At 45.2% G+C, this 26,876-nt stretch overlaps 1 protein-coding gene across 1 annotated transcript in view; it reads right to left on the reverse strand.

The window, feature by feature from the left end:
- The window catches only part of TYRO3 (TYRO3 protein tyrosine kinase), a gene marked incomplete at both ends in the record, with an annotated part of 43,330 nt that overhangs the window by 7,542 nt on the left and 8,912 nt on the right, over window positions 1-26,876 (reverse strand). The window contains 13 exons of the mRNA XM_082000613.1: window positions 29-138; window positions 446-567; window positions 1,311-1,403; window positions 3,129-3,209; window positions 6,627-6,722; window positions 7,787-7,887; window positions 8,733-8,862; window positions 13,111-13,255; window positions 14,568-14,710; window positions 15,189-15,366; window positions 18,253-18,368; window positions 22,501-22,587; window positions 25,329-25,499. Of these exons, the coding sequence (XP_081856739.1) occupies window positions 29-138; window positions 446-567; window positions 1,311-1,403; window positions 3,129-3,209; window positions 6,627-6,722; window positions 7,787-7,887; window positions 8,733-8,862; window positions 13,111-13,255; window positions 14,568-14,710; window positions 15,189-15,366; window positions 18,253-18,368; window positions 22,501-22,587; window positions 25,329-25,499 (1,573 nt within the window). The remainder of the gene's footprint in view (window positions 1-28; window positions 139-445; window positions 568-1,310; window positions 1,404-3,128; window positions 3,210-6,626; window positions 6,723-7,786; window positions 7,888-8,732; window positions 8,863-13,110; window positions 13,256-14,567; window positions 14,711-15,188; window positions 15,367-18,252; window positions 18,369-22,500; window positions 22,588-25,328; window positions 25,500-26,876) is intronic.

Below are 26,876 nucleotides of genomic sequence, written 5' to 3' on the forward strand. Positions count from 1 at the left end.
TTTCTCTGAGAACTCATGGGTCACTTACATGCAGTTCCGAGCTGCAAGGTCCCTGTGTATGAAATTTTTTGAGCTCAAGTACTCCATCCCACTGGCAATGTCAATCATGAACTTGAGGAGTGTCTGAACAGGCAAGTTCTGAAAAAAATAGTTTAAGTTCTGTTCCTAGAAGCTTTCAAGCATGTATGGCAAAACTGCAAGACTTGCTGCTAGATTACTGAGCAGGGATGGGGTATATAGGGAGGGGACGGAACAGGGGAGCTGCTCCTCAACATGCATGGAATTAAATACTTCAACGCTTCAACATCACATCCCACAATTTCCTCTGGTATTAAAATCTGGTCATCTGCCAATGCCTTTGGGAGAGCAACCCTGAACTGATCCGACTACATTCTCTGAAAATCCATACCTTCCCACAAGGAATTCAGAAGTAAGAGAGCCTTACAAAAGGGTTTTCCCCAATCCGTGACATCAGCAGAAAAGCATGAAGGTCTCCATGCTTCATGAAGGGCAGGATCACCATTGGAATTGGGAGTCGGCCCTTGGGACGGCTCCGTAGACTGACTCCTAACGAGGACACACACAGCAAAGGGGTTTTAGCAAACAGATCAGTCCCAAGGGGAATCTTACAGGCTTTCTCTTACCAGTTTGGGGGAAAATGTGCAGTTTTGGTGGGTCAGTTCTATGCTCCAAGCTCCTTTGTATGGCTTCGTGCCAGGAGGTGTTAAGATACCTCTAACCCTGTTTGCTTCAGAGGCAGCACTAAGTGCCCAGTGGCTCTCAGCTCTCCTTGCAGGACTGGCTAGAAATGTTTCTAGGATCACTCCAGACCAGACAGTCCCAAACCCCAGGGTCTGCAGAGCAATCTCCACAGTCTGGAAATGGCTCATGTTCCATAGTGCCCACCCATGAATGTCTTGCTTTTTACCCAGCATTTCGGACAGGCACAATCTCCCCTCCCTCTATTTGCCTACCAACCCACCCGTCCGCATTTCACAGCGCTGCAGGCATTTCTCAGCCAGCCAAACTCTCTTTGTAGTATTTGCAAGAACCAAAGAAATGGCTTAAATAAGAGATGCTTATTGCTGGTGTATGAGGGCAAGTGGTGTGAGCACTTACACACACTCCAACCCCCTCTAGGCCTGGGAAGGAGCAATGCTGATACGTGCAGGGCTCCAGGCAGCACAGAGGTGGCTGCACTAACGGTGCTGCTGCACAGCAGCGGGGTGAGTTTGTGAGGCTGCGTGGGACTGTGCAAGATGGGGAGGGGGGAGTTCTCCGAGGCCCCACAAGCAGCAGTGCTGGCTTACCAATCAGCTTAGTGACATGCGGGTGGTCAAACTCCTTCATACATGCAGCCTCTCGCAGGAACTCTTCGATGTCGGTCGAGGTGAAGATATCCGCTGGAAAAAAAGTGACTGTAAGTTTTCCTCTTAGGAAAAGGCTCCCAGGGGCTCTACTGATAATAAGAAGCTTGTTCTTTGTGGCACAGCACACCCTCTCAGACCTATAGATCGATGAGCCAGTTTACAACAAAGCAGAGCCTGACACTTTCTCCTAGGATGGGTGGTAGTAGGCACACATAAGGGACACCTGGTAAATTGATTCTTGCCAGAATAAAGACCTGCTGATTAGCAGCTCTCTTCTCAGTAACAACTCTCCTTGGAAGTCATGGAAATCATGCGTGCATTAAAGAGGTTAAGAATCAGTTAGCTAAAAGGACCTAAACTACAATATTGGGGAGAAGAGATGTCACACAAAATTGAAGAAAATGTTGAAACTGGGGAGATGGCCTGCAGCCCCTGGCTGGCACGGCAGACCCCAATTCATCCCTGATAAGGATGGCATGAAAGATCAACACTTTTACGTCTCTTAGCATGACTGAGTGTTCTAAGGTGCCAGAGCTATGATTTCTTAAAAAACCACACTACTGGAGAGGTTGAACCAAATTTTCAGCAGTGACATACATCAGCATAAATCTGGAGTAAATTATTTCTCATTGCTATTACTCCAGATGTATGGAGGTTTATCAACATAAACAGAAATTAGCCCAGTGGACTACTTCCCCCACTGCTGCTGCTGCATTTAGCGGGCGTCCTCCAGTCCTGCTGCAAGATCAGACTCAGACCTCTAGGGAAGTTATTCACATTATCTGCTTTAGGCAAGTAATACGATTGAGAAGACAAAAGTAAATTCCCTTTTTACAATCAATGTAGAAAGGAAGGTGCCTCTGGAGGGTGACAGAGAGTTCCCAAATTAGATGCCTGAAGGCATACAGTCAGACTACACAAAAGCTTGCAAACTGGTTAGAATTATTGCTGAAACTGGAGAAAATTATGCAACTTAACACTAATGTGGTATTAGTATCTTTAGTACAAAGCGGTATTCTGTGGCAGACAAACTCAGCTCCAGAGATAAGTGAGTGTGAATTAAAGCTCTGCTTTAAGTCAGTCACAGTTAGTTTTTGCCTTACAGGCAACAGGGGTGAAATAACATAGGTTAACATACACATACATATATGCACATACTTGCTTTGACTTACACCTATCTATTAATCACTTTTCTTGTTATAGACTTCTGCCCAATGAACATGTTAGTTGCCCTTGTTATGCACACTCATTACATGACAAATCAGAAGGGAGTTAGACTACTTAGTCAAATATACTTGGCTGAGTTAGCTTGTCACTGCACTCAGCCCAAACACTCTTCTGTTTATTCTAGGATATATGCTTGGAGGAATACCATCTTTCACTGCTGAGTTATTAAGGCAAAGCAGACCTGTCTGAGCAGTCTGTGCCAATGATGTAGTACTGTGTTGAATCAAGCAACTAAACGAGATCCTCTATACACAGAAGCAGCTGTAGCTATGACTTGGTCTTGGCTGCACTCACCACGTGCTAGGTGCTGTACAAGCAACTAAGGTGGTAAGGTCTTTCCCTGAAGAGATTCCACTACAAAAAGACTGACATGAAAGGGATGGGAGACAACATGGGTAGAGTGGCTGAGTGGGAAGCTCAGAGAGGAGTAAAGAGCATCAGGGGTTGTTTGCTGGAGAACAGGACAGAAAGCATTTAATCTTTCCAAGCTTTCTTCTCTTAAGTACTTCAGATAGCTCTGCTCCCACTTACCTTTCAGCATCTTCACCGCCACTTTCTGGAAAGAGCCATCTTCTAGCTTCAGTAGTGCCTCTCGAACTGACCCAAACTCCCCTGTGAAATGACCAGAGCAGGCAGTGAAGGAACAGCTTCTTGAGAAGAAAGTATGATTCACATCAGGTTCACTCCAGGGGTCACTGGCAAAGAAGCTGAATAACCATAAGAAATGCAGCTATCAGCTTCATTTTTCATTCTGCAGTTCCAGCCAGCAGCTTTCAGCATACATATGCCTAGAAGAGGTAGCACTACCAGTAGACAGAGGCCACTGTGCTGGCAGTCTAGAAGGCAAACAAGAGGGAAAGAAAGCAATCCTCTACCAGATGGACGATGCAGAGTCAGAATATAAGCTGGGATCCCAGGGAGACATTTCTGCAGAAGGCGTATCATGAGGGATGAGTGAGAGAGGCTCTGGTCAGAGAGGGAGCTAAATAGCTGGAGCAGTGAGTGGATGGGTTGGCTAAGGAAGCTCTCAGTGCTGACAGCCATCAGAGCTGAGTAATGGTGCCAGGACTGTCTAAATCCGTCTCTAAATTTGAAAGATATGGATTTGATGGGTGGACTGTTGGATGGATGAAGAATTGGTTGGATGGTCACATCCAGAGAGCAGTGGTCAACGGCTCAACATCCAGATGGAGATCAGCGATGAGTGGTGTATCTCAGGGGTCCGTATTCGGACCAGTACAGTGGGATTGAGTGCACCCTCAGCAAGTTTGCAGATGACACCAAGCTGAGTAGTGCCATTGACACGCCTGAGGGTTGGGATGCCATCCAGAGGGACCTGGACAAGCTCGAGGAATGGGCCTGTGTGAACCTCATGAGGTTCAACAAGGCCAAGTGCAGGGTCCTGCACCTGGGTCAGGGCAACCCCCGATATCAGTACTGGCTGAGGAGTGAAGGGATTGAAAGCAGCCCTGCCGAGAAGGACTTGGAAGTACTGGTGGACAAAAAGCTGGACATGAGCTGGCAATGTGCGCTCTCAGCCCAGAGGGCCAACTATATCCTGGACTGCACCCAAAGAAGCATGGCCAGCAGGTTGAGGGAGGGGATTCTGCCCCTCTACTCAGCTCTGGTGAGACCCCACTTGGAGCACTCTGTCCAGCTCTGGAGCCCTCAGCACAGGAAAGGACATGGACCTGTTGGAGCGGGTCCAGAGGAGGGCCGCAAAAATGGTCAGAGGGATGGAGCACCTCTCCTAGGAGGACAGGCTGAGAGAGTTGGGGTTGTTCAGCCTGGAGAAGAGAAGGCTCCAGGGAGATGACATTGCAGCCTTTCAGCACTTAAAACAGGGCTTCTAAGAAAGATGGGGACAGACTTTTTAGTAGGGCCTGTTGTAGTAGGACAAGGGGTGATGGTTTTAAACTAAAAGAGGGCAGATGTAGACTAGATATAAGGTAGGCGTTTTTCCCAGTGAGGGTGGTGAACCACTGGCACTGGTTGCCCAGTGAGGTGGTAGATGCCCCATCCCTGGAAACTTTCCAGGTCAGGTTGGACAGGGCTCTGAGCAACCTGATCTAGTTGAAGATGTCCCTGCTCATTGCAGGGGGGTTGGACTAGATGACCTTTAAAGGTCCCTTCCAACCCAAACTAATCTATGACTCCATGACTCAACCACTTGAGACACAATCAGGCCTAATCTCTCAAAACTCACAGAAGGACTTCTATGAATCACAACTGACCAGACAAAACATAGAACACCTACTTATGTGTGCATGTTACGCTAATTCACAGGAAGAAGTGTTTACCCTGGTGTGTCCTCTAAGGGAGATAAGAGGAAATGCAACTAGCCAAATCCTCTTCAAATTATTTTAGCCTGAAATGGCTTTATACCACAGAGTAACAGCCTCTTTGCATTAGATCTGGCTCTAGACTTGCTCTGCCTAATTTTGTAACTACTTATCCCACCCCAAATTCGTATGAGGAACTCAGGTATTGAAAAGAAGTAAGCAAAGTATGGCACTCAGGACACCTACCCCAAATACCTTATCTTTCCACTAGCTTTTCACCAGCGTCCTTCACTACTGAACGGCACATGCTTATTTCACGAGCAGTGGATCTGACCAGAAAAGAGGTAAATGGGCATGAGCAAAGGCATTTTGTGCTCCTTCCATGTTATGGAGCTGTTGCTCAGCTGTAGAACTCCAGATAATGCAGTCATGCCATCTTATAATCTGTATGCTGAGGGGGAATGGGGGGAACGGGTCTGACAACACAGACCAGATCCTGCCAGCTGGCATCTTCCCACCAAGGCCATCCCCAGGGGCCCCAGTGCAGCCAACTTCCAGTTTGTTACCTGTGATGAGGACAGCCCAGAACGGTTGAAGCAGGATCCCAAAAACTGGCCAAGAGCTGACACTCACAAACAGAGGACACAGCTGCTTCATTACTTTGTTAAGCCCTCCGAGACCACTTCTGCAGGAAGGTAATCTTCCTGCTCTGAAAGAAACGCATTTGTTCTAGGAGGGATGGAACGGAAGAATGCTCCCAGTGGGAAAGTGTCAAAGAAAACTGCAATAAGACTAGTCTTATAAATAAAAAGGAAGCCAAACATTTCAGCTTCCTGTTGCTTATGACCCCTGACTTATGCTCCTCTCTTACTTATTGGCCTTATCATGACACGTTTTCACTTATTTCTAGAGATTGCCTTCAGCCTGAGAAGTAGGGGAGGATGATTCAACAGTTAGCACACTGGTCTACCAACTGGGAAATGTAAATTCAAAACCATTTTTTCACACAGAGTTTCTGGGCCAACCTTTTAGCTAAAGTTAAGTGAGAAGCATCCCACCTTTACTCTGCCCATCCCTCCTGACCTGAAAACCTCAGAGAAATGTTAGGAGCACCTGTGTGGGAGATCCAGATGGAGATCCATGGTCAGAAGAGCTCCTAAGGACCTGAACTAATGAGGACAAATGTCAGCAAAATTCACTACCTGTTCCAAATGTGCCTCTGTAAGAGCCCAAACTAAAATCTGGAGTCAAACCACCCCAGGCATTGAGAATAGCTGAAACTGAATCAACATTTTTTGAGAGGCTGGAGTGTTTGAGGTAGATCATCTCTGTCTCTGTATTGTCTCAGCCCATTTAATACCTGACACATGCTTATGTAAATAGAAGGAATTCTATAGCACCACTTTGTTAGTAGAAAGAGCAGAAGTTTAATTGATTATTCCTTTGTTTAAATCTCTGAAAGGAATTCATGCACCAGTGAATCAACAGTACTTTGGAAAGCTGAGCATAGGCTGAAGTTCATGACTCTGTAGAGCCATATTATAGGAATGGCTTAGCCAATATCCTCTTAGTTATGCTAAACCTTTGAAATGTTTTATCCCAGCAGAAGGGAAAGTTCCATTTAAATTGCCATCTACAAGCAGAAGGAGAGAAAACAAGCTGCTTATAATTGCTTCTCCCTATTCAAGAGCAAAGGTAACAGAAATGGGATTTTCAATGTAAAGCCTTGTTCAGGTTTGGTTCTTACCCTTGCCCAACATTCTTCCCAAGGTGAACTGCTGTTCCTGGATTAGGACATCTTTGAGTTTTGTCTTCAGCTCATCACTGATCCCTATGCTCTCCACTGGAAAAACCAAAGGAAGAATTAAATAAGGGATACTTAAATATTCTATCGCAACATCAAGAGTCACTTGTTCTAATCTCCGTCTCCAATCCAATTCCCATAGTTTATGCAGGAAAATCTGCAAAAGACCAAGTTTCCTTCCCTGTCCTCTAGCCTCACTGCAGACAAGAGGACAGTAACTGTCAACCACAAGAAAATGTACCAGCAGTACTGAAATGGAGAGGGTGTGATAACACCACCCTTAAACACATCAAGAGCAACAGGAACACAGAACTACTGTAAATAATGCTGAGAAGGCAAAATCCAATCAGAAGGGACACTGTTAAGACACTGGTTCATACAACTTCGTTTAAGTTGACGGAGCTGCTCCAGTTTTTACTGACTGGCGCTCAGACTATTTTAAGTACAATACAAGTCTCACAGTACCTGGCTGGGCTGAGAGGATCACGTAATGTCCAACAGTTTACAGTCACTAGATTTAATGGGGAGACCTCTAAACCCAGGGGAGCAAAGTCAAAGACAGCTGAAGCATCATCCTAACTCAGCCATGCAGTGCTGCTACAGAGAGCCATGCCCTTGCTGAACCAGGAGACAGAAATGGATCATCTTAACTCTGGCCATTGCTGGGACTCAATCTCCTGTTTGAGAAGTTACTAATTCCTGGCCTTCCAGGACTGATTAATTGGTTCATGCTTGTAGCACAGCTCAGCACACTGAGTTTGAAGCATACTGCTAATATTGTTAAGCCGTATTTATCTCACGGTTGCATAATATTACAGTCGGAGGAGTCCCTGTAGAGTGAAACTGGGGCAGGGGAGTGGCGAATTTATGCCTTGCGCTAATATACACAATGACTGTAGCTGTAATTAGCAAGCGCTATGTAATTGCTGTGGCAACAGCAATTCTGGCCTTTCACCTCTGCCATCCAGAGTGTCTAAGCCTCCTTGTAAATTAATCCCACGTTCTTGATCCAAAAACATCAGTTTCAGGGAAAACGAAGAGACAGCATAGTACATGCATGAACACAGCTTCTCAGGCAGAATCACTCAGGTCATTTTACTTACATGTTGCTTCAATGAGCTCTGGGCCCTCTCTGTTAAAAGACCTGGCGGCTCTGAAATGGACTGCTGGATCACCTCTGCCAACCACACTGCCAAAGGCATGGCTAGAAGGCAGAAAAGACACACAAGGGTTATGGATTACAATGGGCCATTCACTTCTAAAACGGTGTGTTGAACAGTATGGACGATCTCTCACCCCTTGCCATATAAATACTACAGACTGTTTTGTTAAAGAGGGTGTAGCTGGAAAGGAGTAATGACAGGTTTATACTGCCTTGCTGATGCACCTAGAGGGGGTGGGAGCCTCCCAAAAGAGGGGAATCACTCGACCAGACCAGAGCGCCTGGGAGAAGCTGCAGGTTGGGGCAAGTTGCGAGAGCCACATAAACAGAGATGCTGCTGTGAGAGGGAGGTCTGGGAGTCTCAGAAAAGAATGGTAACCTTGCTTGCAGCAGGCGGCAACCCACAGCCAAGTGTGAGAGGTGATGGAAAGGAGACTTTCCTGGGGATCCAAAGGGTTCTGGGCAGTCAGGAAGTTACAAGCAGCTGATAGACTGAAAACTAGCATGGGATAAAAGGGCCCAGCCCATAAGAACACAGAAGATGATTAATCTGTGGGTCTTTTCTCTTTGAATCTCTTAAGCAGCATTGCTCTAAGGACTTACAGAATTACCTTGATCTCATTTATATTTGCATATTCTAATAAAGCCCAGCTATTGACATAACATTTTTTCTACTGTATTTTTGGTATTCTCATTTTGAAGAAAAGGTAGGGCACTTTCCTGTGAATCTCTAATACAGGGTCACCCCTCAAATTGTGAAAAAACAGTTATCCAAAGAAAGTGCCAAAAGTACTCAATCAACAATGCTTTTTGAAAAATAATTGAGTCAGAAACCACACTAGAGGAGAAAGAAAAGATCTCTTTAGCAGAAGGCGAACCTCCCTTACCCAAACCGAGTCTCCTTTCTTCTTTTTCGAAGGAGAATAAGAGCCAGGGCAACAGCTGTGACCAGAGCTGTGAGAATGCCCAATGCCACAGGAACCCAGGACGTTCCATAAGGAGGTTGTCTCTGGCCACCTAGATGACGGAGAAAACACCAGTCAGGAAATAGAAGACTGTCAATGGTAAACAGACCATACTGGGATATTTCTTCTTTTTGCTTTTAAATGGAAAAGCCATGCTGCTGTATCTGGTGTACACAGTGGACCATTGTACACTGGAATTTGGCATAAATAGCTACTCAGTCAATCATCACAAAAACTATCTGTTTCACACAGCAAAGTCAGAGCAGATGCATCCAGTTATCAGAACTTATTCTTAGTTTTGAGCCTCAAGAAAGTAAAAGGTGCTGTTCCAGATTATACTACTTTACATGAGCTCAAGATCTGGAGCGCTTTAAACTGGAGTCTCAGCACAAAAAGGTTGCTTAATATGAGCATTTTCTGTGCAGGTTTCACCTTGTCCTGTTTGAGGCAGCCAGCAGAACCTTGACCAGGATACACAGTACTGCCTGAATGCCAACCAGATAACATTTTGAAAGACAATAGAGAAAGACAATTGCCTCATGGCAATCTGGTTGAAAATATTTACATTTGCTCTCTCACCCCTCCCACAAAGAGAAGCACCCTGTGGGACTTGGTATTGGCTGTAACTTCCCAATGCTGTTGGTTGGTTGTAACTTCTCAATGTCTCTCTGCCAAAGAAAAGGCGAATTTTAAAAAGTGCCCTGCGAGTCAAGAAATAAGTTAAGCAGCATGCAGGTTCCAGTTCTGGTCTAATGTTTGCTCCCAGAGCATGTATCCTTTTGACTACAAATTGTCTACAGAAGAAATGGAGATGCTGCCAATCTGAGTAAGCTGCCAGAGAAGGGAGATAAGCGATATGGTTATGAATAAAAGAATATTAACTATGCTTGGAAAACAACAGATAAATTAATCCAATTCCCTGAGAGATTTCTTCTCCAAATACAATTACTAAAGATTAAATGGGAATTTGAATGGGTTTATTAAAATCTCGGATAGCCCTCATATCTCCAAATTGTTTAAGAGCAAACAAGAATGGTTAACAGGTCCTAAGCACCTCTCTCATCCTCACGCTCCCTTGCTCACTGTCAGCAGTTGACTCTGCTTTACCAGAAGCTAAGGAAGAATCATCTTTGATGATGCAAGTAATCCTATCATGTTATATGTCCTGAGACTATAAGTAAACCTGTCCTTAAAAGAGGTGTTAGGTTAATGGGCTGAGATTTAGATGAACCTCTGCATACATGTATGTGAAGAGGAGTCAGACATCCTTACTGGCAGAGTCCTGGCAGGCAAAAGGCTTCTAAGGCTCGATTACTAGTTACATTGTCGAGCCTTATCCTTCAGGTTTTCAAAGAAGCACTGTTAGTCTAACAAACAGGTAGAGCTTAAGGAAACAGAATTCTGGACCAGTGAGGAAGCAGACTAGTACTCCTCCACTTTAAACAAATTATCAGCGCTTTAGCACCTATTTTCCAGCATCTTATCTCCTTCAGTGACTCACATATTCTTTTCCCACCCAGAAGTTTTTATAGGCTTTGGGTTTTACGATAATCCCTCTTGCTGCACCTTTCCACCAGCCTTCAAGGCTGCTTATGAGGAGGGAGAGGGATCAGAAACAGAAGTGGAATGAAAATACAACGAAAGGTAACTCCAACCCTCTCCACAGTTCCCAAGCCAATCACTTGGGCTGTTTCTGCAAAACAATCAGGGTAAAAAAACAATTAACAGCAGTGATGTAGAAGGTCCTCAGTAAGATTTCCTTCCTCCTACGGTGAGACAAACCTCTCTTGGCCTATTTTTCTAGTCTCTGTCTGCTACCTGGCCTGGTGAAAGAGCAGGGATTTAGGTCATCTTCCAGGAGGGTCCCTCCAAAAGGAGGATGGATGAAAACAAAACAAACTAAATTATTCTCCCTGTTACTAAACTGCTAGGAATCAGGAGCCCATCCTACAGTTTATAGCAAATATGGCAGAAATAGAAATGAACGTTGAAATTCACTGCTTCTCCTCCTCTGCCCCACAGGTCATTGCTTCCCACTCGTGCCACTGAGCTAGAGAGGATGGCTACAGCCCAAGTAAAGACCAAGTTGCCTCTCCTCCCCCAACTCTGTCTCTCCCCCATCTCCTGCATCCCTCTTTTCCAACTGGCATATGCCTTAAGACTGCACAAGACAGAGAGAAGACAGTATTATTAGATGAGCTTAAATGAGTATTTAGGAGCCCTTTGACGATGAGATATTTTTATTTCTGTAGCAGGTTTTATATCACAAAGGTATGCAAACAACATAATCCAAGAGTCCTCTCCTGCATACAATCATGAAGATTACAAATAGGAAAAGATAGGCAAAAGCTATTAGAATATTGGGTTCCTCTCCGCAATGAAAGAGAGAGGCTTCTACCGAGAATGTTTCCGAAAATATTAAAACAATCTTTCTTAATAGTGCACAGGATCTCTGCATAAGCAGGGTGGAGCTCCCACAAGCTTTGCTGTGATGACAAATACAACTTAAAGTTTATACAAGCTTAGTCATCCCTACTGCCGCACTGGGAGCTGGTCAAAAACCACCCCTGGCATTTCTCACATAAAGCAACCAGTGCCAGTCTGCTATTTTAGGAAAGGAAGCAACTTAAATTTTCTACCAGGCCTGAAACAAAACTGCAGTCTTTCTGCAGCTCTGTGGTTTAAGGCCTGTCAGTGTTTCCACAGTGAACCTTTAATTCCAGCCTGTTATGCTGGTGAAGAAATATAGGTGCTTTCAGACAGCATTTGGCCAAAACAAGCACCACTCCTGATGCTACTCTTTTTGAAGTGGTTTGTAAATAAAAACAAGCAAACTTATTGTGCTTTCAGGGTTATCCCATTCCAGCTCCCTGTAAAATGCAAATCCTCTGCATTTCCTGGGGCTTCTTGCCAGTGCTGGCCATTTTCCAAAGGGATCTTCTAGTCCTTTCAGGTACTTTTCTCTGCATTTGGGTGCCACAGAAAATACCCAAGCAAAAAGCATGAGAAAAAAATTGATGGAGCCGATGCCTAAACTTTAGTAGAGTCAGCTCTGGACCTCTGCAACCCTTCATTCTGCTTTAAATAATTTGAGGGCTTTGATCCCACAGTGACTGTGTGGTCACACATAACCATCAGTACTGACTACATCACAAGAACCAGGTTGCCAAGGGCCCTTTCTGAGCGATGTGCACATTAAAACCAGCGTTAGATCCACTACTGCAAGTAAGGCTACAGTTCTCTCCTGGTTACTCTTATCCCCACCTCCTGCTTGCCTGGGAACCCCACTCTAGGTTCCTCCTGCCATCCCTAGGTGTGGAGAGATCAGGAGGGATCAATGTCCATGTGATTCCTCAAAAGACACGTGGAGCGGGAAGAAAGCAGCAGCAGGTGGGTCAGCATCAGAGGTTAGAGATTGCCATTTCATCCTGCCACAAGCGCTGGGCACAAAATCCCAGGAGACTGTGGGATTTTTGCATGATTGCACCTCACAAACTTCTTATCACCAATACGTATTTTTACACAGAATGTCTTCCTCTTTGTTGTTTTACAGTGTCCTTCACAAGCAGCATTCTCGTCTCCCTTCTACCGGTCTCCCCACATGACATCCTGCCTTTCTCCATGGCCCGACTCCCATTTCCCATTCATTGAGAAATACAAGCAGCAAGCAAGCCAGTGCAGATGAGCCTAACTGTCCTTTATCACCAGGCATAGTTCTTTGCTTCCAACAAACCCTTCCATGTGGTCCAGGTTGCATGGTACAGCTTCTGTACCATCATCTCCCTCTTCTACCAGCAGCTCAGCTCTTCCATGGAGAGAACTAAACTGGTTTAACATAAACACATTCAGTAAAATCATTACAAACTCCACGAGGCTACGGTTTAAATCAGGCTCAAATGAAACTTGTCAGGAATGGCTTCAAATTAAATCAAAGAAGAGAACCTATGTAGAGGAGTTTTCTGTCCCATTTACTCTTGTAAATGTGTGTGGCTTAAGCTTAAATGAAGGATTTCAACCCTTTGTTTGCACCTTTTCCGTTGTGTCTCCCCTTGCCCTGCTTTGCACTAAGCACAGCAAAAGCCTGTTAAAGATGACACAGTAGTGGCCAGAAGCTGTTTTATTCATACCAGCTCTTTAAATATTATTTAATTTCTACTCTGCTTGATGAACTGTGCTGTCGTATAAAGCCACATGGCTCAGTCAGCTGTAAGCAGTGAAAGGAGAAGAGTCGGAGAAAAACAGCAGTCCCAGCACTTCGGATTTTTTCCCCCGAACTGAAGGGAAGGCAATGGACACTCACCCATGACCTCTTGGGCTTCAAGCAGGAAGAGGTCACTCCAGGGCCCGCATCCTGCAGAGTTCAGCACACACACCCTGATGATCAGGTCTTTGAGCGGATTCCACGTTGTGAGGTTAGCTTTTGTATCCTGTACGATCATCTCCCCCTGAGAGCAAACGGCAACAATCTGTAGGCTGTCTTAAAAGGAATCTAGTCTAACACTTCACCTTTAAAACGAAACCAAAACATCACTGTGTACTTCATTGGTGCTATAATAAGAGTTGGGAGTTGTGACTCCTGGGCTCCAGTCTCAGTTTTGCCACTAACTTGGGCTGTCATCTTGGGTTTCTCTTTTCGAAAACTAAAAAGTGTAGGGAAGATACGAGGTTTAATGATTTCCTCCTTGGAGGTCATTCCATGAAAGTTGCTTTAGAAATGCGTTTTTTTCTGCTCTTGAAAGAAACACCTCCTTCTTGTGGTTTAAACACAAAGATGTGCTAACATACTGCAAAGCATCTGACAGTTTTAATCCAGGGGAGGAGTCTGTTTTAACTTGTTGACCAAATCCCAAATGGCTTCTGAATTTCATGGCACATTTTCACTTAGGATGGCAAGGCCAACATATTTTCAGTAATTTTGTGGATCTTCTTCATACACATCATTTGCAGTAAACACATGAAGATTTGGCTGCCACCACTGACGCAATGTAAATTCAATGGGAACTCAAAATAATGTCATTCAAAGTCAATGATGCTGACCTAGTACGAAATGGGTCATGCAAAAAAGGAAATAAGTCCCTTTTCCCTCTAGCTGCCTATTATTACAGGATTGTTCATTATTAATAAGCACTGGTTAAATACATATGAAGAAGCGAGAAACCATAAGAAATGCTGTGAACTTCAAAGGTAGCTACATACCTGGGAAAGGTCAATGCTGAAGAACAAATGAAAGGCCTTCTACCCTGACAGGGTCCTTTCAACTCCCTACATATTGTAAATGAAATAAAAGAATCCACAAGCTTCTTCCTGTGATTTACAGTATAACTCATCCACTTGTTAAATACACCTTTGCTGCTAACATTTGGAAAGCCAAGTCCCAGTCACAGGAGAGAGAAAGCCCAGATCCTGCACTGTCTTGAGCTACCTTTGGGACAGCACTAGAAAGAGGCAGAGACAAACCGAATTCTCTCTATGTTGTCTTTGTTGTACAAGGAATAGCAGAGAACTGGTCTGTCCGCAGATGAACATTGAAGTGAAGGAATTCTGAATATGCCAGGAAGGGAGAAATGGGCCTAAATCTTGAGGCCAAATACTGAAGCATTGTTGCAAATCAGAATAGATCTATGTACACAAAAGCAATGCCAGCAATCCAGTCCCCTGGTATGGATAAGGGATGAGGGATCCTTATGACTAGAAAATTTAGTATGAATATTCTCCAACTTTGTGCCCAATGGCTCAGCTCCTCTCTCAATCTGTTACCTGCGTTACATTATCCTGAATCCACTCCAGCCTATATCCCAGGACATTTTCTTTCAGCACATCTGGAGCCACACCTTCCCACTCCAAAATCAGACCAGGATCTCTTTGGATAACATGGATATTTTGTGGGGTGCTGCTTGGAGCTGAAAGCAGAAGACAGAACACAATGACTCTGTGCAGCAAAAATATGGCACTATCCACACTGAAAATGGCTGAAAAGACAATGTCACCTTCTTTCCTGAGATCAGCCAGAAGAGTGTGGGGGGAGAGAACAACTTCTGTAAGCCACCAGCACTACGTTTGCTTCAAGTGGAGAAGATAAGGCTGGCCAGCATCTCTCATTTCTTTCTGAGACCCCAAGGACCTCAGAGAGCGAATGGGACATACGCCCAGCATGCAGAAGCCCCGTGGCTGGATCACCTTGTGTATTATGCATCATTGCTGTTAACCACGTTTGACTGCGTATTATTATTTTATGTTAGTTGTTAGGAGACCCTTACAGTGGACAAATAATGTGACAGTATAACGTTTCCTGCATTGCAGAATTAGCAAGGGGGAGTTCAATGAAGTCTATCGTCGTCTCTTTCAGATTCAGAACTGCTTTCCTGTCTATCTGCTTACCGAGCTCCAGGGTCTGGAAATAAACCCTGTCGGTGAAAGGGGAGCTGCCCATCTCGTTGCTGCACTGCACACGAACACTGTAGTTGGTGGAATGCTTCAGGCCTTGCACGCCGTAGGCAAAGGGTGGCACTGGGGTGACTTCAGTGGAGACCTCCTGGCCGTCTGGTGACTCGGCTACCTGTGCCGAGAGTGAAACGGAGAAGACTGTTACCATAAGCCATATGACTAACAGGTCCACAGGGATACGAATCCATTTCACGGTTAGTTTAGGAATGTGTAAGAATAGATATGGTATCAGTGGTGTTTAAAATACTGAAACGGGAGTTGTCAAACTAAGAATCACGAGCCGTGCCTTTATTTGGTTTAAGTGGCATCACTCTCCTAACTCTGGCAGTACAACAATTTTTTTTCCACCAGCTGAAAATTTGGTTCCATATTTTAAAACATTTCCTTACCTATGTTACAAATTCTACAGTTGATTATTAGTTCCTTTAAAGAAAACTAAATGTGCTTGCTGCTTTGAGTGCTAGTGGCTCGCTTCTGAGGCTTGCCTAAATTTGGGCAATGAAAATTGGCAGATCGACTTCCCTGTTGCCTAGTGTCACCTTTTTCTCAACTTTTCCAGAATTTTGTATATTTTTAGTTTTGTAGTGGATTGAAGACATAGTAGGCACTGGTGGCTTGGTTCAACTAAACTGTTTCAAATGAAACTGAAAGGAAACTTTATCACTCTTGCAATCCTCCTTTTTTTTTTTTCCCCTGAACTTTTAAGCAACACAAATGTTAATTTAAATCTGATATCACTGTGGGCTTTTAATGCACAGACAGGTTCAATGTTCCTGCTTTTGTACTGACAATAGCAGAAATCACTGCATAGCTCCCAGGCTCAGCCTATCTTTCTTCTCAAATGCACATGAAATAGCAAAGCTGGGAGTAAAAGCAAGGTGCACTGACAAAAGTGAAACACTCATGTGGACATCATATTCTTTATACAGCAGTCTCTCCCCCTGCCTTTCTGCTGATTCTCATGCACACTTTTGGACCACTGATTTATTTGGCTAATAAAAAGGGAGAAACTCGAGTTTCCTCAGTAGAAAAGCATATTGTTGTCATTACCAGTGTCTCCCAAAGCAGGGAAAAAACAAGCAGACTTTTGTGTGAGACAAACAGTTTGATGATGTGTTTCTGTTCAACAGTCTGAAGAGTCGGTGCTCTTACATCTGCCCCCTTCATGCCCTGGAACGCGGCGTGTGTTAACAGTCAGTAAACACGGCGGTTCCCTACGCCGTCACCAGAAGAAATCTGCTTGTCTCAACACGGCGCTCCTGGGGCATCCGCTGCAATTCCCAAGTGCCAGAAAACCACAGCCAAGCTTCACTCCCCCTTCTCCTTCGCAAGGGAGGGGGATCGAAGTGCGATCGTGGGCAGCCAGGAGCGTGCGCATTTTCACGTGGAAATGTGGGTCAATGTCTCTCAATGTGGGAGATAGAGGACACACGTCTTTCTGTCAGTGGAGGGTTACTGCCAAGTTACCCGGCTCCCAGACCCAAACACAGGAACTTTGTCCTCTCCAAATAGAACAGAAAAGGCTTAGAAAAGGGACGAGAGACTGCTGAGCAGACAGAAACTGAGCTGCTCTGATTCAGCCTCTTTTCCACATGTCCCATCCCCCCCACCCCTGCCCCTGCCAAAAGTGAGAGGGGGAACGCAAAACCCAGGGCGATTAGCACTGCAGCATGCAAGTCCGAGAGAATAGGCTGTTCCAACTGGAGATAACTCACATTGTAAAACAGAGGAAGAAAACCATTTTCAACTGTGAACAAGAACAGAAGCAACAACAAAACCCAGAGACCGGGGCCAGCTATATTCAGGCAATCTTTCTGCCAGCGAGTTAAAACAAGATGATGGTTTCTTTACTTATGAAAGAGAATAAACATCAGAGCATGAAATCTCTGGTTTCCTCCCCAAAATAAAAAGAGGACTGCAAGTTAATAGCTAGGCTGCTTCCAGCATACCTTGTGTTTATAATCCTCCTCTACAGAGTTGGCAACACCCCACGGAAATTCCACTCCAGCTCACATTGCTGCTGTAATCAGGTAGGGAAAGCATAGGGGCCCAATATTCACACCTGGCAGATAAATCCATGGGGAATGTGCCTGCCTGTGTTCACGCAGCCTGCTTCAGGAACCATCATTTCTTTTTGACGCTTGGTTACCAGCTGTTTGATCTGATTTTACAGGTAAGAGTGCAATGCTAGAAACTAACTCTGCCTGAAGTTGGACACCTACCATTGTTCCCAGAAGCAGTCCAGTTTTTCAGAGATGTTGAGTAATCAGCAGCTGGTAGCGCTAAAGGATATTATCACCCTTGATGTTCTGGGCAGAATTGGTCTTTGACAATGGAAAACCAATGAAGATTTTAGAGGCAGGGCTTCAAATTACTCTGAAACATGCAAACAGACCTGACTTTGTATCAAAAAGCCCAATCTGTCTCCTGCCTCCATCATTCCCACCTCTCCTGTACCACATCCTACACTTCGTAAGCTCATCCGTTGGGCTCACTGGTATGTCCAGACCTCAGCATTTCCTCCAGCACTGCAAAGCACAGGGCTGAGCGGGCATGGGAGCCACAGGCCACTGCACTGCACTGGAACAAGTTACCTCGGGCCAGCTGCTCCGTGCTAGCAGGACGCGTGAGCACCCTTCAGCTACTCGAGGGCACTTCCCATAGAGTGATATGTGCTTCCTATGTGCTGCAGTGCAACACTCTGCATGGAGTAGCTGCCACGGAGCAACTGATGTGATAACCTGCTGGGAGGGAGAACGGGGCCAGTCTCAAATTCTCAACTGGACACTTTGTGCTCAAAACTTCATGCCCTGCTCTTTGGCACCTATATATGCCCTGTGTTGCATCCTGTTAAGTTCCTACATTTTAAAACTGTGGAATAAAAATTCAAACATTGCTACAAAGCAGTTAAAGAGCAAAAGATGGCCCAAGCAATGTCATGGCTCACGGGGAGTCCCATCCTTCATGCAGGGCAGGGGACAATCCAGAGGGGCCATACCTGAAGAGTGCAAGAATGGAGAGGTGCACGGCCATCAAATCCTGGCACCCAGACCACACTGGCGTTGCTGCTGGTGACTTGGCTTACAGTTACATTGAGAGGCGAGAGAGGCATGGCTATAAAGGAAACAAAGAGACCTTTCAGTACACACAGAACTGCGCAGGTATTCACATGGAAACGGCGGAGGCTTGAGGCTAGAAATTATGCAATGAAATCACTAACAGAAATGGTACAATATCACATCTTTAAGAGAGTGTCCCTGACTGTTGTGAATGAAACTATTATTTTACAATGAATAAGCTATTGGCATCCATTCTTTCACAGTCCAGCACACTTGCTTGATGCACACAGGCAGCGGTTGATCTCTTTGATAGCAATGCCAGTGTGTGGTGTTTACACCTTTGCTACTCAGCCCTCTTCCCTGCCCCCTCCATTGCAAAGCATGACCCGGTCCTGCACACACAATTGCCTGTGGACCTACATTGTCAACCAAATCAGGGCTTGAAAATCCCTCCCCTCCTTCTCAGTCCAGCCCCCGAAACCAGCTCTGCCAGCGCCAGTGGAAGGGTGGTTTGCTGTAGGGACGCGACCACTCTGCAGTTGGGTTTGCAGTGGAGCAGTTTGGGCTGTGAAAGTGCTGCCTACGGGTGTCCATCACAAACCCGTCCTGAAACGCCCTCGAGGGAGCCTGGACTGAAAACTGTGCCTCCTTCAGACCTAGGATCAATAAACTCAGAAAGAACTCTGGTTTATTGAGGGGCAGTTCGAGGCAAAGGGAGTGCCTGTTACATGGCTGATACCACACTACAAATTAAGGGCAGAGCCAGGAATAAAATCAGGATCCCCAGACTGGCCATTTAAGCAGATGTTTGTGCTTCCTACCAGCACAGAGCAGCAGCAGCGTGCTGCCCCTCTGCTCTCGCTCTGACCAGACACCTCCATCGCTGCAGGGCCTCTAGTACGTTGTCGCATTAACCCGAGCTCCTTGTCTTCCTTTTAGGATCCTCAGTGCTCCCCTTTGCCTTCTCTTTTCCTCCCACTGTAACTCCACATAGTTACTTCCTATTCTTCCCGATACAACCCCTCACCATCTCTTTTTCACTCCTGAGTCTGTTTTTATTTAGGCACCTCACTCCTGAAAAAATTGCCAGCTTCATGAATACCAACCTCTCCCCTGACCTTTGGCTTGTTTTAGAAAAATCCTACACTGCTACCATGAGTAATACTTTTCCTGCAGCATCTCAACAAATTGTACCCTCAGGAGTCCTCTTTCAAAGTCCCAACGCTCCTCAGGACAATGCTCTGCCTACAGACTGAGTTTTCCACCTCTCCTGAGCTGTATCCAGTGAAAAGCAGCAATGGAAAAGTAACTGCAAACCAGGATTCTTCCAGCTGCACCTTCTACTCTGCATCCTTGTCTCTCACTGCACCACGGACAACCACAATACTCCCTTCAGCATCTCCACAGGGCCATCTTGCAGGAGAAATGCGTAGGCCAAAGCCCCCTCCCGGGTCTCTACAGGGGGGCTGGAAGAGAGGATGGGGCAGGGAATAGACGGTGCCACAGATTAACCCTATAAAGCCTTTGTTGTCTGGTTAACCAGTTACCAGCACCCAGGGGAGGGGGCTGCCACCTAGATAAGAGCAGTGTGCTTGGGCGGGAGGTGGGTCTGGGGTGGAAAATGGGCAATGAGTTCTTTGCCTTTCAGTGAAAAGGGTTTGTGAGTCAACTTAGACTTTTCTGTGTGCCTTGGTTTCTTTCGTTTTGATGTTGGGCATTCAGGCTTGTAAGCTCTTTGGGGGGGTAAAAAAAAGCTTGCTTTCACTGCTTACTTGGATATCATTGAAACATTGCCCTTACGTCTTTTGTTAAACACTCTAACTTTTGGGTTTAGCAACATGTTATTTTCAACACTGGATGGCAGGCCCAAAGAAAGGAGGTATGGGCTATACCACCCAGTGAGAATTAAAAAAAAAAAAAATCAACAAACAACACACCCACTCTGTAAAGGAGACAGCCACTGAGGAGGGTCAGTTTGCAAGCACCTTCCCCTAACTCTGCAATTTGTAGAGGGACAGATGCATTTCCCCATCATCTGTGGGGAAAAAACTCTGGGTGGCTGTTTCTTGTTGTGCTCTGAAACACGGGATACGATCCTAAAAGTCTGAGCCGCACACAGGAAGGAGAAAAAAGCCAGCCTGAAAACAGGACCTTGAGTGTTAACATAATGAGAGTTAACTTCCTCTGTGCTTGTAGAGTGATTGGAACAATGGGGCTTTGTACACGGCTGGGGATTGCGGGCTACAAAAACAGTAATTTTCTGCTTGGAGTACACCCAGCACATTGTGGGCACTACAGAGTATAGATAATGAACAATAACAGCAGCAAATAGGAAGAAATGTTAACAGTTTGTAAATGTCCTAGCAAAAATATTTGCCTCTGTAAAACACAGAAGCAACAAATTGTTTAATAAATTGTAGAAAGACCTGGCAGTCCTCATTAGCAGATGGATCTGTATAAGAGAGGAAGGTCCTGATCATGCATGTACGGACAACAACTCCCAGGAGCAATTTCATTGAAGTCTGCATATTCATAGGATCAAGGACGAAGAAAACATTATCTGGGCCTGCTCCTGCTCATGACCTTGTCAGGAGTTTTGCTTTAATTTTAACAGGGGCTGTACTAGACCTTCAAACTTTTGCTCTTTAGAAGAGTCTCATCGCTTCTTTAAGTTTACAACTACTCTTTTAGACATGCCTTTGCGGTATTACAGCTAGAAGTTATACGACTACAGCACCGGACTTGCTATTTAAAATGTGTTTTTTTAATCTCTAGGACATGTCACATACTAGTGCAACATTTGCTGAATCACTTAAGCTTGTGGTTCCTCAGCTCTAAAAAGTGTGTGTGCACGCGCACGTCAGAAGCGTGTGATGGTGATACGTCCTTCCCAAATAGGTTGTGTGGATTCATTAGCTGGTGATTAACCCCTGTGGAGCACTTTTGGCTAAACGTAATTGCTGGGAAAGATGAGAATTCTGAGGCTTTTACCCCATCATGTTATTAATGGTTTAAAAAAAAATAAATCTGTGTTAACATTAAAAAAAAAAACAGAAAAAAGCTTGTTCATGCTAAATGTTATTTCAAATTATGGCTTGATGAGATTTTTTCAAAGCATAATAGCTTTGTGAACTAAATTCTATCCCAGGATAAAAATATTCATAGAAGATATATTCCACAATAACTAATTCCCCTGTGTAGACAAGCCTTTAAGGCAACAACTCCAAACATTTTTAAATTAAGTTATAAATCTTATTAGTCCAGCGTAGTGCATTCTTGGCATAGCAGTAACCACAATGTCCTGAAGAAAAATACACTGTAAGAGCGGTAGATCCACAGCTGGATTTTAAGCTATCTTTTAATGAATATTAGCTAATACAGCTGTGAGTTCCGATACAGACATAAATGCTTGCTCTTATTCGCACTGAGCAATAAGCTACCACTTGGAACAAACGACTTTTGTGACATGCCTCTCCTGGAACTGATAATCATGTCATTTAGTGCGCATTAAAGCATGACTAAAAATTCAAATCCAGAACCATCTCAACATGAAGAGGAGGGGAAGAGCTGATTGCTCTGATTATCCCCGTTTCAGTCACCTGGATGAACAGAAGAAACGTGACATCAGCTTAGGGACTTACAAATGCAAAGGCTAGGAATTATTTGTTTTGAATGAGTTTACGAAGAGCAAAGAATTAAAAAAAAATCCACAAAAACAGTGTGGATGAACAGACTTTACTGGCCACTGGTGATCGTCCTCCTTGTCTTTTTTCAGTATCTAATGTGATGCCAATAGAAACAAAGACAAGTAATGGCCTCTTCTGCAATAAAAAGACACATCCATCTCCAAGAAGGAAAGATTTCCCCAGCTACGGATTTATATCCGGCTACATCTCTCACAAACAATTTGACTGCTCTGACTCCCTCCTTTTCAAGGAAAAACTCTTATTTGACATCAAAATTCCACTCCTGAATCGGATGCGGTTTATTTTCAACAGCCTGGGAGAGGGGCCTGCATAGCAAGCGGGAACTGCTGCTCGAGCACCAAGCGTTGTTTCGACTGCTGAGCGCTCCAACCGGTGCTGGTTGCCGGCAGCTTTGAGACAACTCCTTGCCTTAAGGAGCCCTACTTTCCCTCCCCAGAGAGCAAACCCGCGTCCCTCAGGCATTCCCTTGCACTCTCTCACCTTTGATTTGAACAGTGGCTGTCCGAGATGAAGACAATCCCTTTACGTTGTGAGCTTCGCAGGAGAAAACTGTGCTTTGATTAATACCTGGAGATTAGCCAAGAAAAGGAAAGGAAACACAAACAGCTATATAATCCAGCTTCAACCTTCAGCAGAATTTCAATTACGTGTGACATCCAGCTCAAGCTGTACAGGCAATCGGAGGGCTGAGCTGGGTGCCAGTCAAAGGCACGTGGATTTCAATGTAATTAACGTGATAAACTCATTTTTAATGGAAAGAGCGTGGCAATGTAGAAAAGCTTCCAGGGGAGCTTCAGAAAGCACTGAAAAAGAAGGATGAATCTGGCAGAACGACAGCTCACAGCGCCCAGTTAGTAGATGTCCACTTCTCACATTCTGGTGAGCATCTTTGGAGCAAAGATCGTGCTGAACTGTGTGCTTATACAACACCCAATGCTCTCGATCTCAGCTTGCCACTTGAGCAACAACCGTCTTCTAAATGGGCTATAAGCCCAGGGAAACGTCCAACCAGACGCTGTAGATTTCAAGCTAATGCCCACCTGTCCCTCACCTTGCATCAGACTTTTGAAGAACACAAAGGAAGTGGAAATAAAATGCTACTGCATCGTCACCAAGACACTTTCCAGGGGTGATAAAATACAAGTGATGATTATGCCCCCTCTCTTCTGTGAGCATCCGTCCATCCCACAGGGCCTGAACGTGGCATCATGATGTCTGGCTGCTCTAAGATGCATATAGGTATTGCTAATTAATCATAATTGAGACAGATTTGCAAAACCGCCTGGAGAAGTATGTCCAGCATAGGTTTTCACTCGACTTGGCCCTCCATTCCCTTATAGGGCTCTAGCTGAGAAAAGTTCAGGATTGGCACACTATGGGCATACGGTTTAGGGGCGAAAAGGATTTCAGAGCGGCAGGAAGCAGCTTGCACAGTGTCTGTCTTTGCCCTTTGATTTATCTCCCAAGCCTGAGACTAACAGCATTGTGAAGAAGGTGTAGTGGAAGAGAGGAGGGACTGCTATAAAATGAAAGAGCGAAGTATTTTAGTTTCTTCCATTCAGCCCCGTGAACCAGAGGAAAATGTTGCCAGCAGGCTGAAGGCCAGGCAGCAGAACAGAGCAGCACCTGAAGTGGTAGGCATGTCCCAAAGACAGGATCAAACACAGCCCTGCCCTGAGGAAAACACAAAACATACCACAAACCAAGATCTCCTTGCTCTCTAGCACCATTGCCAGCACTGCTTTCCAAATACAACAATCCTTTTACCAAACAAACTGCTTGATGAACCTTCTAAATGTTTGCTTTCTAGCCAGTCTTTTATTATTATTTTCTTCATAACTTGATACTTTCTTTAGCTAGCAATGCTTGTTTTCCTAGCAACCATCTTTTCTGACATGCTTTGGCAATCTGATCGTGCAGCTTGTGTCCTGCTACATTCTACCCACTGCGAAGGCAAGATCTGCCCAAGGGACATCCCAAAGAACCCTGAAAGGGGCAAAGAAAGGTGCTGGTGACAAATCTATATAATAGCAATTCATTTGGAGAATCACTAGGAACAGAGGCCCTTCTTCAGGCCTCCATGTCACTGCCTCACAATGACAGAGTTTTGTGAGGCACCACGGAATAAGTTCAGTGGAGGAAGGCAGACTTATTTTTTTATTGTCTTTCCCCTCTCAAGTATCAATCTTTTCAGCTTCCATTTCAACAGGCAGATTATATCATAAGGGAGCAGTTTTCATTTCCAACTTGGAACAGCATCAAGTAGCTATGTAAGAGAGGGAGCAGATGATAAAACCACTGCAAATCAGAAACCAGGTTTTGATTTGCATATAAATTAGGTTCTAAGGGAAGGCTTAATAGGATTGGATAGCTCAAAGGATGGCCAAAGACGTATAGGAAGAAACTCCCCCTGGGTGTAACTGTATTAACACTGATGAAGAGGCCCCAGAGATGACTCTTAGTCGTAAAACCTTTTCTTTCTAAATAGCTAGTTCAACTTTGGCTCAGGGCTGCTGAGAATAATAAAACAGCAGCAAAGAGAAGCAGCAACACAAAGCTGTTGGGCAATTAACTAAAATAAAGTTACCTTTAGGAGGTAACTACAAGAATAGCTGTGGTAGAGATACATCGCCCTTCCCTGAAAGTAGCCTGAACACCTACTGGTTCCAGAGTTCTTCAGCTGACGCTGCTGGGGAAGGCAGTCTTACCACCACGCACCTCGTACCTGCTCTGGGGCAAACCTTGGTCTCTGAGGATATCAACCAGCCCACTTCAGCACCAATAAAACCACTCTAAAAATGTCAAACAATTACATGAGACAGTCAGGTACCAAGAGCAAGAGCATCCAGCAAGCCTGCAAGAATGGGGTGGAGACAGAGGAAAGCAGTGCGTGACATTGCTGTGCACAGAAGGAGGAGGTGGCATCTGTTATATGTCAATGCTTGGAGATTTCCAAGCCAAATGTCACCAACAGAGTCACTTAATATAACCATGAACACCCTCCACGAGGTGGAACAAAAGAGGCACCCAATGTATCATCTGTCCAGTAGCATCTTTACCACAGTGCCAGCCCCAGCCAAGGTCAGTGAGAGGTTGTGCACCTCAAGCCAGCAGAACATACACAGAGCAATGATCACCCCTTGAGATGATCTGGCTTTGTATGTGACCATGATCTCTCAACCCTCAATGTACAGTCAAAGACTATTCTCACATTATGTGGCTACCCAGTGTCACTAGACATGATCAGAAAAGAGCTCTCCTCCTCTTCTGATGCTCAAAGTGATCCCCTGCGTTGGCAGCAGCCTTACCTGACACATTTAAGATGGAGGGGGAGATGTCTGGAAGCCCCACTCTAGAGTCTCCCATCCACCAGACAATTGTCACTGGTTCAGGGGGACCAACAGCAGCACAGGCCATATGAAATGGGGCATTAGGGGACACGGACACATCCTCAGGTTCCACAGTAAAGTAGGGCACACCTAGAAAAGCAACAGACAAGTGATAATAACTGGAGAGACTCTTTCTGTCTCTTTTTTTATTTCCACTAATACCAGTGTGCAACACTGGACACCCATCTGCCCTGCCGCTATGCCTAATCCGACTCCCTCCAAGCCCATCACAACAATCAAGGGTCAGATGCGCTGGATGACCTCAGGGCATGAATGTCTACATACTCCCACTAGAAGAAGCCCGAGAGAGAAGAGCGCTTGCTTCCCAAAATGCCTTTGAGAAACCTCTTTCACCGAGTCTCCTTCAAGACTTCCCTATGAAGTAGCTTTTAGTGGCAGTATTTGCTCAATTTTTCATCTGGAGAGGCTGGAGTTTAAAGAGGCAACAGTCAATAACTTTAGCAGTGGCAGACACCACTTTAAAAGACACCTAATCCAGCTGCAGATACTTCTTGCCATGCATAAAAAACTGAAGCTTGTGAATGTGTTGAACTAGTGGCTGTAACAAACCTGTGAATGAGGAAAGAATCCCTGCAGTGAGAGACCGGGATCATTCACAACGCTCTCTCCACAGCTTAATTGACTGGAGCCACCTTCTAGCATGCTCCAACACCACGAGAAGCAGGCTGCCTTGGAGTTAGCGGTAATTTGTTTCAGAGCTGAAACCTATCCATGGACACAGCTCTCTTGATAAATATCTGTTCCCCACCTTGGAAAGAAAACTGCTTGCTACAACCAGCCTTAGATCAGCCCCACAGGCAGCAAAACGCAGCTGCAACGCTACCTACCTCAGGTCATCTCTACGTGGCAATAGCTGAGCGTTAACTAACGCATCAAGAGATGTGGTTCCTCTTAAGGGCAATGCCAAAACTCTTGTGGTTTCAGTGCTCCAAACCAGTAACACAAAGTTCACCAGCCATCAGCACCAGTGCCGACCCTGCAGGACAGCCAGCATGCGCTTCTGGTGGCTGTTGGAGGAGCTGAAGGTCCAAAGAAATATCGAGTTCTCTTTTACACTCAAAACTTTGGGTGTCAAGCACAGCTGCTGCTGACTGCATCTGCACCAAAATGAGGTATTCTCAGCTGGAAAAAGTACATTCTGGAAACTGCTGATCTGCCACCTCACAGAAACAGAGGAACTGACAACATTGGGCATCCACGTGCTTGAATTACACTGCCTGTCCCCGGCCAAAGAGGCTCCAGTTAGTGCGGCACACGCTGCGCACCTCCAACAGCAGGCAATTAATATAGGTGCCTAAATAGGGATTTAGATGCCTAACCCTTGATATTCCCCCTGCACTCCAGCTGGAAGTGGTGTCCTCGGTCTTCCACTGGCCGTCCAGTCGCTGTTTGTGTCCTTCGGGTGGCAGTTTCTTTGTGCCTTCCTCACCCCCTTGCCACTCCCTT

Source organism: Phaethon aethereus, assembly GCF_964289735.1.
Source record: "Phaethon aethereus genome assembly, chromosome: 5".
Classification (NCBI taxonomy): Eukaryota; Metazoa; Chordata; class Aves; order Phaethontiformes; family Phaethontidae; genus Phaethon; species Phaethon aethereus.